This window comes from Ahaetulla prasina, chromosome 2, assembly GCF_028640845.1.
Source record: "Ahaetulla prasina isolate Xishuangbanna chromosome 2, ASM2864084v1, whole genome shotgun sequence".
Classification (NCBI taxonomy): domain Eukaryota; kingdom Metazoa; phylum Chordata; class Lepidosauria; order Squamata; family Colubridae; genus Ahaetulla; species Ahaetulla prasina.
The window spans coordinates 197,913,577-197,926,298 of record NC_080540.1 but is presented as its reverse complement, the minus strand read 5'-3'; the positions used below and the strand labels follow the sequence as shown (position 1 = coordinate 197,926,298).

Sequence of the window (12,722 nt, the reverse complement as noted above, 5' to 3'; positions counted from 1 at the left end):
TAGCCCTCGACTTATGACCATAATTGAGCCCAAAAGTTAGTAACATAGTTATTAAGTGAATCTGGCTTCCCCACTGACTTTGATTGTCAGAGAGTTGCAAAAGGTGAACACGTGACCCCAGGTCACTGCAATCGTCATAAATATGAGCCAGTTGCCAAGTGGCTGAATTTTGACCATGAGGATGCTGTAATAGTTGTAAGTGTGAAAAATGGTCATAAGTAACTTTTTTCAGTGCCATTGTAACTTCGAACGGTCACTAAATGATCTGTTGTAAGTCAAGGACTATCTGTATAAAGTTATTTACAGCATACAAATAGAACATAATAATTCAATACAGTAAATCATTACTGTATCCAGGTTCCACAGCTAGAGGTCGCTGTATTTCACCAGGTTTTTCTTCTGTATTTTTCTACTGTATTTCCTCCTTTCACTTTCAATTCCTTTAATTTAGTTGTACTTTCTATTCCCTGAGTAGCTGAATTTTCTGTGCTGCCACTGCGTTTACCAGCTAAGAAACCACTGACATTTCTTCAACATAGCCAGGAAGGAACAGGGGTGACCCTCCAAGGTAAGTTATATAGGATGTGGGTGGGGCAATTCTGAAAGAAAAATAAATGTTTCCAATAGCTGGAAAATAGCCTGGTTAAGACTTTTCAAATAAAGAGCACTTTGAGACTGTTTTGTCTGAAGTGTAAGCCCTTTACATATTCTGTGACTCTGGGAATTCTAGCAAAATTATTGTAGGTGAATGATTGTTATTAATCCACCGCAGTTTAGATATCTGTGTACTGAACAAATACTTTTAACGAGGAACATCCATTTAATTGGCCAATGGCAGGATAATTTGTTATAATTGATTCACTATTGCAGTCACATGCTGGACTAAGCCAGAACTGTTTTGAAGAGGTATTGTTGTGCTAGGCTTTCTTTCCCTTTCCCTCCCTCGCTACCTCCCTCTTTTTTTTATCCCATATTTATTATTTTTCATAAATGACTCAAGGCAGTGAACATACCTAATATTCCTTCCTCTTCCTATTTTCCCCAAAACAGCAACCCTGTGAGGGAAAAATCAATCTTGGCTAATATTGAGTGGTCCAAGGTCATCCAACCAGCTTTCATGCCTAAGGCTGGATCTTGGCTTCTAGGCCAGTACTTTCACTTAACCATTATTTTAGTACATTCAGATTTTATGTTTTCACATGGTTTTTGTTCACAATCTTGTAAACTGCTCTGAGAGTTTGGTAAAGGTTGGTGCAAAAATTAAAAACAAATGAGCACATAACTCTCATGGCAGCCAGTTTGGTGTAGAATAGAATAGAATAGAATTTTTTTTTTAATTGGCCAAGTGTGATTGGTGCATATGCTCTCAGTGTACATAAAAGAAAAGATACGTTCATCAAGGTACAACATTTACAACACAATTGATGGTCAATATATCAATATAAATCATAAGGATTGCCAGCAACAAGTTATAGTCATACAGTCATAAATAGAAAGAGATTGGTGATGGGAACGATGAGAAGATTAATAGTAGTGCAGATTCAGTAAATAGTTTGACAGTGTTGATGGAATTATTTGTTTAGCAGAGTGATGGCCTTCGGGAAAAAACTGTTCTTGTGTCTAGTTGTTCTGGTGTGCAGTGCTCTATAGCGTCGTTTTGAGGGTAGGAGTTGAAACAGTTTATGTCCAGGATGTGAGGAGTCTGTAAATATTTTCACGGCCCTTTTCTTGATTCGTGCAGTATACAGGTCCTCAATGGAAGGCAGGTTGGTAGCAATTATTTTTTCTGCAGTTCTAATTATCCTCTGAAGTCTGTGTTTTTCTTGTTGAATTGCAGAACCGAACCAGACAGTTATAGAGGTGCAAATGACAGACTCAATAATTCCTCTGTAGAACTGAATCAGCAGCTCCTTGGGCAGTTTGAGCTTACTGAGTTGGCGCAGAAAGAACATTCTTTGCTGTCCTTTTTTAATGATGTTTGTGATGTTAGCTGTCCATGTTAGATCTTGCGATATGATAGAACCTAGAAATTTAAAGGTTTCTACTGTTGATACTGTGTTGTCTAGTATTGTGAGAGGTGGAAGTATGGAAGGGTTTCTCCTAAAGTCTACCACCATTTCTACGGTTTTGAGTGTGTTCAGTTCCAGATTGTTTTGGTTGCACCACAAGGCTAGTCATTCGACCTCTCGTCTATATGCGGATTCATCATTGTCTCGAATGAGACCAATCACTGTTGTGTCATCTGCGAACTTCAGTAGCTTAACAGATGGATCATTGGAGATGCAGTCATTGGTATACAGAGAGAAGAGAAGTGGGGAGAGCACAGCCTTGGGGGCCCTGTGCTAATTGTACAGGTATTTGATGTGATCTTGCTTAGCTTCACCTGCTGCTTCCTGTTTGTTAGGAAGCTTGTGATCCACTTACAAGTCTGTTCCGGTACCTGTAGCTGGTTTAGCTTAGTTAGAAGAATGTCTGGAATGATGGTATTGAATGCTGAACTAAAGTCTACAAAAAGGACCCTTACATAGGTTTTTGGAGACTCAAGATGCTGTAGGATGTAGTGCAGAGCCATATTAACAGCATCAACTGTTGATCTGTTTGCTCGGTATGCAAATTGCAAGGGGTCTAACAGCGGATCTGTGATGGTTTTCAAGTAGGAAAGCACTAGCCTTTCAAAGGTTTTCATGACTACAGATGTTAGAGCAACTGGTCTGTAGTAATTCAGTTCCTTGATGGTGGGCTTCTTCGGCACTCGGATGATGGTAGAGCGTTTGAAGCAAGAAGGAACATAACACATCTCTAGTGATTTATTGAAGATATGGGTAAAGATGGGGGCCAATTGGTCAGCACAGACTTTTAAGCAAGAAGGAGTTATCTTGTCTGGGCCTGGAGCTTTTCCTGGCTTTTGTCTGTGAAATAGGTCCTGCACTTCTTTTTCTGTGATCACTAGGGGTTGTGAACCCAATGAAATGGGGTCAGTTGTAGGAGGCTTGGCTGTTGTTGGTGTGTCTGAGATGGGGGTTGTGGAGATAGGTGGCTGTAGTTTCCTTTCAAACCTGCAGTAAAACTCATTCAGGTCATCTGCCAGTTGTTGATTACCTTCAGCCTGGGAAGGAGGTTTGCCAGTGGGTGAAAAGCATCAGGCTACAAACTGGGAGACCAAGATTTTTGTTCTACTTTGGCACAAAGCCACACTTGGTGACTTTTTCTCTCAGCCTAGGAATGTTGGTCCAGCCCAATACTGGGTTGACTCACTTGGTGTGAAGAGCCAACAAAACACCCAGAAATAGTGGAAACCAAAATCCCTTTTTATTCTGTACAGGTGAAAAAGGTGCACTTAGAGCAAATGCCACAAATCAAGCAAACCCATTTACAATTTGGCAGCATATTAATATAGCTTCAGGCAAAGAAATTACACAACTTTAGTTCTTATTAGTTAATTACCATGCAGATTTCAATTATCGCTAGACAAATTTCATGTATTTTTTTATGAAAGTGCATTTCATTATCTAAGCTGTCTGCCTCTGGGCATGATTTTTATTACATTAAAGATCAACTTTCTGATCCCAGCACTCTCTAGCTCCTTTTTTTTACATCAGGGATCCCTAAACCCTGGCTTTGGGCCGGCACCATTCCTTGGCTTACCAAGAACTGGGCCACACAAGTGAGCAAATCCCCATTTGTACACGCAAAGAAGCTAGGGAGTGTAGAAAACCACGCCCCCCTGGTCCACAGAAAAACTGCATTCCACAGAATCAGTCCCTGGCACCCAAAAGGTTGGAAGCCACTGGTCTACGTGACTTCAGCTACAGATAGTTCTTGACTTACAACTAGTCTCTTAATGACTGGTCCAAGTACTGACAGGCCTACTGGGGTGTGGGGAGTTACAATCCAGATTTGGAATTCTGATGGGCAACCTCCCCAATTATGTGACCACACTTCAGGTGCTTGGCAGCTGGGCTGCATTTATGGCCATTTGCAGTGTCCTTCAGTCACATGATCATGTTTTTTGATAATTTTGCTGAAAACACCATTTACTTCCTGTTTTTAGCAAAACCGCACCCATAGAAAACCATTGGTTTGTTTAACTATTGTGATGTTCACTTAACATTCATGAATTCTTTTACTGCTGCAAAAAAGATCGTAAAATTGGGTCAGTCATGTGACTGATCCAGTTTACCATTGTCACATATTACAACCGTGATAGGCAGGCTCCTTTATGGATATAGCTCAAAGTCTATTTTTACTTTTTTTATTATTTTTTATTATTATTTTGTTTTTTTAATTTTTACTTGCGTAATTACTTGCACTTATATATACTGTGTGACAAAAAAAATAAAAAATAAAATAAAATAAGGGAGTGCAAACTTTTCAAAATGGCTTTTAACTATTTCACCCAAAAGGCAACAATGAGAAATCATTTCTGAAAACTGCTGTCAGGAAAACAGAGTTAACAGACTAATTCAAAGGCACACACCAGATTCAACTCTAAACTGCTAAAGCAGTTTCGTTATAAATAGTCCTCGACTTTACAACCACAATTGAGCTCAAAATTTCTGTTGCTAAGCAAATCAGTTTTGCCCCATTTAATGTTAATGTTGTATAAAGTGACCAGATTTCAGCGATGGCAAAGCGGGACACCATTGACCGGAGGGGAGGGGGGGCTGCGCATGCGTGCTGAGTCTTGCCACCTGCCTGAAGGAGGAGGAGCGGCTGCTGCTTCTCCGCTCTTCCAGGCAGGCTCGGCTCTCCTCTCAGTTCTTCCAGGCAGGCTCGGGCTCTCCTCTCCGCTCTTCTCTTCCTCTCGGGTGAAGTCAAGCGCCGTCTCTCCTCCCTCTTACGCCCCCTTCTCTGCCATTCCCCCTTCTCCGCCTCCTCCTCTTGCGTTGCCACCTCACATTTTCAGAATGGGAGTGAAACAAAAAAAAATCGGGACTTTTTGGAATTGCTGCAGGACGCGGGACAAATTATTAAAAAGCGGGACTGTCCCGCCAAAAGCGGGACGTCTGGTCACTATAATGTTGTAAGTACCAGGACCAGTTGTATATCACTGTTTTCAGTGCCACTGTAACTTTGAACAGTTGCTAAAGTAATGGTTATAAATTGAGGACTATCTGTATGCCCAGTGCTTCTTTCATTGCTTTAGAAATGTAGGGTTTCCTTTACTTTGGATATTTCAATATCAAATACCTATGGACCTTTTGTGACAGGAAGGCTGGAATTAGGGCAGGGTTTCTCTGGCAGCTTGAAGATGCTGGGGAACTCTGGGAGTTGAAGTCAAAGCATCTGAAAGTTGTAAAGGCTGAGAAACACTTATCTAGAGATTCAAATTATAGTACAAACACAGAATTTGTTCAGGTAAATATATATAGTGCATCAAGGAGAAAGAGAGAAAATTTCAGTTAAAACTAAGATTCAAACGACTGCCCAAGGTGTCCTTAGTGTTGCTGAGAGTTAATATTGCCATGGGGTAGCATCAGAGTCTTTACAATTTTACACATAAGATGTGTACGCTGGGAAGCTGAGCTTCTGGTTTCCGGCATGCGCATGCATGCCAGTCACATGGTCTTCTAGTTTCTGGCGTGCACACGCGTGCAAAGACCAGTTGCCTGGCGTGTATGTGCATGCCAGAAACCAGAAGTATAGCTTCCCAAAGCACGTATGCAAGCCAGGGAGCTGCTCTTCCAGTTTTTGGTGTTCTCACACAGAATCCAAAATAGCAACGAGCAACAGCTGGCGTGCCCGGAGAGATGGCTCTACATGCCACTTCTGGCACATATGCCATAGGTTCACCATCCCGTATAGGGCAAACTACACTAGAATTGAACTATGAACTTTATCACATTTGTTAAAGAAGAAGGCACAGGAAGGTTTGTACTGTTTTCAGCCATTAACTGTGTCCTTTATCGAGCTTGAATTATGACGGATGACGGATGGGGAGAAACAGGCTCAAACTCAATCCCTCCAAGACGGAGTGGCTGTGGATGCCGGCACCCCGGTACAGTCAGCTGCAGCCGCGGCTGACTGTTGGGGGCGAATCATTGGCCCCAGTGGAAAGGGTGCGCAACTTGGGCGTCCTCCTGGATGGACGGTTGTCTTTCGAAGATCATTTGACGACCGTCGCCAGGAGGGCTTTTTACCAGGTTCGCCTGGTTCGCCAGTTGCGCCCCTTCCTCGACCAGGATGCCTTATGCACGGTCACTCATGCTCTGGTTACCTCTCGCTTGGACTACTGTAATGCTCTCTACATGGGGCTCCCCTTGAAGAGTACCCGGAGGCTCCAGTTGGTTCAGAATGCATCTGCGCGGGTGATAGTGGGAGCCACACGTTGCTCCCATGTAACACCTCTCCTGCGCAGTCTGCACTGGCTACCTGTGGTCTTTCGGGTGCACTTCAAGGTGTTGATAACTACCTTTAAAGCGCTCCATGGCTTAGGGCCAGGGTACTTACGGGACCGCCTGCTGTTACCGAATGCCTCCCACCGACCTGTACGCTCGCACAGAGAGGGACTCCTTAGGGTGCCGTCCGCCAAGCAATGTCGGCTGGCGGCCCCCAGAGGGAGGGCCTTCTCTGTGGGGGCTCCCACCCTTTGGAACGAACTTCCCCCTGGACTTCGGCAACTGCCGGACCTTCGGACTTTCCGCCGAGAGCTGAAGACCTATTTGTTTGTTCACGCAGGACTGGCATAGGATTTTAATAGGATTTTAATTAATTTTAATGTTTTAACATTTTAAAATTTGGGGTTTTATTCTAAATGTTTTAATTCGGCCATTTGTATAATAAGTTTTTTAAATTATGGTTTTATGTGTATATTGTTGTTGTTTCTTATTATGGCTGTAAACCGCCCTGAGTCCTTCGGGAGAAGGGTGGTATACAAATTTAATAAATAATAATAATAATAATAATAATAATAATAATAATAATAATAATAATAATAATAATAATAATGACACTTTTTGAAGCTCAATGGAGCAAAAACTGCATCCATTTTTAAAAAAATGAGTGTTGTGTGAAGGTATTAAAGTTTCAAATATAGTGTTATATTTTCACCTGTTTTTTTTTTAAAAAAAACAATGCTTTACTAAACGTGGTTGACTTTTTGACAAATCAGTGTCTTGCACCAACTACTGTAAATCAGTATGATAGTCTTATGATTTAATATGCTGTGCAAACCTAATGTAGCAAAACATCGTTTAGCCTGTTGTATGAACCGATCCAGTAGTGAAACAGAGAGCTAGAGCTTTGTTTTTAACAGTGGGGGGGAAAACGCATCTCACACCCGATCAAAGGCCTCACAAATCATATTCCACGTGCTTTATTAGTGTCCAGAAATTAACTTGGAACTCAAACAACGTAAACATTCATAAGCAGAAAAGCACTGACGAATGAAAGCGCTCCCAATTTAAGCACGGTGTAAGGAATACGCGTGATTGGGGAAGATCGGCCTTAGTTACAGCTAATCAGCTACAAACCGCCTACTACGAAGGCCTTAATCCTATTGGCGGCCTTCACGTGTTGGAGGTCGAGGGCGTGGTCGGCCGGCCGAGCCAGGGCTAGTGCGCAGGCGCGGACGTTTTATTTGCTGCCTCTTTTTTTCTCTTTCTGTGTGCCATCAACATTCGGTTTTTTTTTTTGTTTTTCCCCCGAGTGGGGAGGCGTCGTCATTTCGAAGCTGAGGGAGAAGTTGGGGAAGGGGGAGGAGTTGGAGGGTTCTGCGGTCGCTGACACAGGACTCTGCCGCTGAGAAGCGGGGAAGTGGCCTTATAGTGGGTCCGACCCGGCGTTCAGGCCACGGGAAGTCAAAGCGCCGAGGTTGAAAAGCGGGATCGCGAGGGGGAGCCGCCCTCTCCGCGCCGAATTGGGACCGTTCGGGGTAGTCCTAGGAATTGGGTGAGCTCCTCGCCGCCTTGGCGCTGGGAACGGCCGTTTTCTGCAGGACGACGACGACTGCGGCGGGAGGGTCTGTCTGAGCCGGCCGAAGTACAGCTTTCCCCCCCCCCCCTTTTAAATGAAAAATCGCTGCGACGGTGTCTAGTGTTTTTGGCCGGCTCAGATAGCCTAATAGGAGAAAATAAGTAGGAGAAAATAATTAATCTCTTCCCCGGCCCCCGCGGATTCCCGTGGGACCAGAAAGGGGTTCGTGTGTGACTCTCTTATTAGGAGGAATCCCCGAGACTTAAAATATCGGGAGGTTTTGGGTTATACTTTATATATCCGTGTCCAAAACAATTATGTTGACACTTTCGTGATCCGTTTCTCGTTTCTGCCGTTTCTACTATTGAATTGCAATCGTTGGTACTTGTACTGTGGGGAAAGACGGGAGGGAGAGATGGACGTGTTCATTGCTGCTGCTGGGGATCGCTTTTAGCATTACTTATTTTTCGTCCCCTTCTTTCTCGCTCCCTTCATGCCATCCCAAGTTGCTGAGACACAGGTTGAAAGTTTAATTTCAACCTGTGTCTCGTTCCAGCTTTATTGCTTTGCTTTGCTTTGATTTTTTTTTCTTTGCAAAGAATGATGCATGAAGCTTATTTTTATTCATATTTCGAAGGGGGTGTTTAAATAATCTGATGCTTATACTTAGCAGTATTGTTTTTAAGAAAATGTTGGATAACTATCTGACTGAGATGGTGTAGGGTTTCCTGCCTGGGCAGGGGGTTGGACTAGAAGGCCTCCAAGGTCCCTTCCAACTCTGTTGTTATGTTATCTTATGTTAAAGGCACAAAGATGTGTAACACAAATGTGAAATGAAATCTGTAAGAAAAAGGGTAATGAGTGTGCAATAGGGATGACTGACAGTCCTTTGGTAGTTTGTGCCATTGGTTTGTGTCAGCATTTATTAGCTTGTCTGATAAGCAAGACCACAAACCACACTGAGATTTGATAAATGATGTTATTTGTCAAGTTTGTGTTAGGAAATATCAGTAGTCTTGCAGATGCGATTGTTGTTTTTTCTGGTGGTTGAGCTTTTAGTTTGGATTCATCTTGCAAATCCATTTAGAATTACTACCTTTTATATAGAATAGAATAGAATAGAATTTTTATTGGCCAAGTGTGATTGGACACACAAGGAATTTGTCTTGGTGCATATGCTCTCAGTGTACATAAAAGAAAAGATACGTTCATCAAGGTACAACATTTACAACACAATTGATGATCAATATATCAATGTAAATCATAAGGATTGCCAGCAACAAGTTATAGTCATACAGTCATAAGTGGAAAGAGATTGGTGATGGGAACTATGAAACGATTAATAGTAGTGCAGATTCAGTAAATAGTCTGACAGTGTTGAGGGAATTATTTGTTTAGCAGAGTGATGGCCTTCGGGAAAAAACTGTTCTTGTGTCTAGTTGTTCTGGTGTGCAGTGCTCTATAGCGTCGTTTTGAGGGTAGGAGTTGAAACAGTTTATGTCCAGGATGCGAGTGATCTGCAAATATTTTCACGGCCCTCTTCTTGATTCGTGCAGTATACAGGTCCTCAATGAAAGGCAAGTTGGTAGCAATTATTTTTTCTGCAGTTCTAATTATCCTCTGAAGTCTGTGTTTTTCTTGTTGGGTTGCAGAACCAAACCAGACAGTTATAGAGGTGCAAATGACAGACTCAATAATTCCTCTGTAGAATTGGATCAGCAGTTCCTTGGGCAGTTTGAGCTTACTGAGTTGGCGCAGAAAGAACATTCTTTGTTGTCCTTTTTTAATGATGTTTTTGATGTTAGCTGTCCATTTGAGATCTTGCGATATGATAGAATCCAGCTGACGATATAGCTGACGATGTTAGATGTTAACAGTATCTTGAAGACTCACTATTTTCTCCTAAAATTCGAAGTGAACTACAGTACTGGATTTGGGCATGAGTCAGCATTTCATATGTAGATGAATTGAATGTGTCAAATAAACAATGGAAGTTATCTCATACTTAGTATTTTAACATTTAGATGTGCCAAACTCTTCTACATGTGGACATGGGGAAGTTATTTTTGAGGATATTCTATATTTAAAAAGAACAGTAAAGGAAATATTTTATCTTTTGACATGCACAAACGTGGGGCTGGTATAATATCAATACATAGGAAGGCTGGCTGGAGAAATGTACTGAAAGCTAGTAGCATTTGGTGGAATGCAGAAGCACTTTTTTCTGCTTTTCAATTGACTATCAAGTAAAATACCTGCTAAATCTCTAATGGGTATTATGCATTTTCTTACAATTTTCCCAAGTCAAAGGTTTTTTTAAAAAATAAATGGACTATTCCAATGATTGTTTATTCTCCTGCTATTTTGGTTGCTGAAAGGGATTCATTTATTTCTTATATTTTGTGTACTCCATTCCGAGAGGTTAGAATAATGCAGTGGGAACATGGCTCCTATTGCCCATACAAACTTTTAGGGAAAATTCTGGACTTCCTGTGATAGGAACTCATTTTAGAAGAGTGCCATAGTTTATATACTCCTTTATGGTGTATGCATATGAATGCAGTTTTATAAAAAAAGGGGAAATTTGACTAAGAGTAGAAGAAAAAGTTTACTCCACCTGTGTAGTTTAGAGGATTAAAGATTTGATTACCTATTGGCTATTTAAGGAAGACATTTTTGTATCATACTTCAAAAAATATAAATTTTATTTCCTATATATTTTTCTAAGGGGGGAAATGGTTCTAAGCATGGATATTCTGTGTTTTAGGAAAACTATTATTGCTTTCACTTGTTACATTTCTGTTTTTTTTTCCTTCAAAAGCTGATATATGCAAGATTCTTTTCAACAATCCTGCGCGATATTTTATTCTCAGGTGCTTTGACATTACAAAATAACTAACCCACCTTCCTAGTGTGATGGGATATTTAGTTCTAAATTCTGAATATACAACCGTTGAATTTCTTGCATATTAATGCTTCAAACTCATAACTCTTGCCAATTTTCCATGTAAAATTCAATTGTATTTCTGTTGCAGGTAAAGATGCAGGAAGCAGATCTAGTAGCAAAAATGCTTCGAGCTGTTCTCCAATCTCATAAAACTGGAGTGCCCTTTTCCTATTTGCAAGGGGAATATAAATCTTTAACTGGAGATTGGATTCCTTTTAAGCAGCTGGGATATGCTACATTAGAGGGATATCTGAAGAGTATTCCTGGAGTTGTTAGAATTGAAATTAGCAAAAGTGGTGAGGTGAGATATCTTTCCTTTATAATTAAGCTATATATAAATGTGCAATAATTCTAAACATTCCACAAATGGAAACTTGCTAGAGCTTTATTGTGATTATTTTAACACAAAGCAAAGCCTATATCCAAGTATTTATGCATACTTACCACTTTAATGACTATCCTTGAATAGTTCACATGGTGGGATAACAGTACTGTAGTCTTTATCTTAATTATTTGTAATACATGTACAAAGATCCATTTAAATCTTTAGAGCGCTGCCCCAAAAATTTGAGGAAATGTACATGTTTTAAAGGTAATTAATAATAACATATTAAACTTGCATGTCACCTGGCTCTCAGTGGCTCTGGGTTGTTCCCAAGAATCAAATTACAATAAAATTAATAAAACATTAAAGCTGGCAAGTGCACTGTCCCTTGCCACAGACCTGGGCAAAGAGCCAGGTCTTCATAGTTCTTTTAAACCACGGGTCTCCAATCTTGGTCCCTTTAAGACTTGTGGACTTCAACTCCCAGAGTCCCTCAGCCAGCGAAGCTGGCTGAGGAGCTCTGGGAGTTGAAGTCTACAAGTTTTAAAGGGACCAAGGTTGGAGACCCCTGTTCTAAACAACAGCAGAGTGTAGGCCATCCACATATGAAATCCTTGGGTTTAGACTTGAAATCCTGGGTTTAGAAAATTTAGAACTATGCTGCCTTCGACGTGACCTGAGTTTAACTCATAGAATCATCTATTACAATGTCCTTCCTGTCAAAGACTACTTCAGCTTCAATTGCAACAATACACGAGCACACAATAGATTGAAGCTTAATGTTAACCACTCCAATCTTGATTGCAGAAAATATGACTTCAGTAACAGAGTTGTTAATACTTAGAATACACTACCTGATTCTGTGGCCTCTTCCCAAAATCCTCAAAGCTTCAACCAAAAACTGTCTACTGTTGACCTCACCCCATTCCTAAAAGGTCTGTAAGGGGCGTGCATAAGAGCACAAGCGTGCCTACTGTTCCTATCTTATTGTTTCCTTTCATTATATCCAATTAATATAGTTATTACATACTTATGCTTATATATTGTATAGTTATTTCATGCTTATGCTTATATATATATATACGCTTATATGACAAAATAAATAAAATAAATATTGGGTAGAACCTCTTCTGCTACAGAGAAGGTGTGCTTTCATAGCCCTGATAGATGCCGTTATTTAATCAAAGACACCCAGGAGCATGCCAACCCTGCGGAATCAAATTGGCTGGGCAGATTATTTTGGGAGACAATCCCTCAAGTAACCAGGCCCTGTGCTTGATGGGGCTTGATAGACAGCAACCAATACCTTGAATGCCACCCAGAAAAAATTGAGCAACCACTGTAGGTCGCGAACCAGAAACGTTACATAGGCATTCTGAGGCATGCCTATTGCTGCTCACACCATCACATTCTGGATCTGTTAAAACCTCCTTTGCTATTAAAAGAGAACCCCATGTAGAGCACATTACAGGAATGAAGCCATAAGTTGACTAGGACACAATTGACTGAAGAACTGATGTAGGAAAAATGTGCAAA

At 41.0% G+C, this 12,722-nt stretch overlaps 1 protein-coding gene across 5 annotated transcripts in view; it reads left to right on the top strand.

Annotated features, from left to right (window-relative positions):
• The first annotated feature begins 464 nt into the window (after positions 1–464).
• Positions 465–12,722, top strand: part of TDRD7 (tudor domain containing 7) — a 39,249-nt gene continuing 26,991 nt past the window's right edge. For 2 of the 5 annotated variants that reach the window (XM_058171736.1, XM_058171734.1), the window contains exons 1-2: positions 7,671–7,890; positions 10,950–11,162. In XM_058171736.1, coding sequence (XP_058027719.1) covers positions 10,956–11,162 — 207 coding nt within the window. In that variant the 5' untranslated portion in view covers positions 7,671–7,890; positions 10,950–10,955. Of the gene's footprint in view, positions 569–7,668; positions 7,891–10,949; positions 11,163–12,722 lie in introns of those variants that run through there. The other 3 variants (XM_058171735.1, XR_009153746.1, XM_058171737.1) reach the window with 3 other exon arrangements.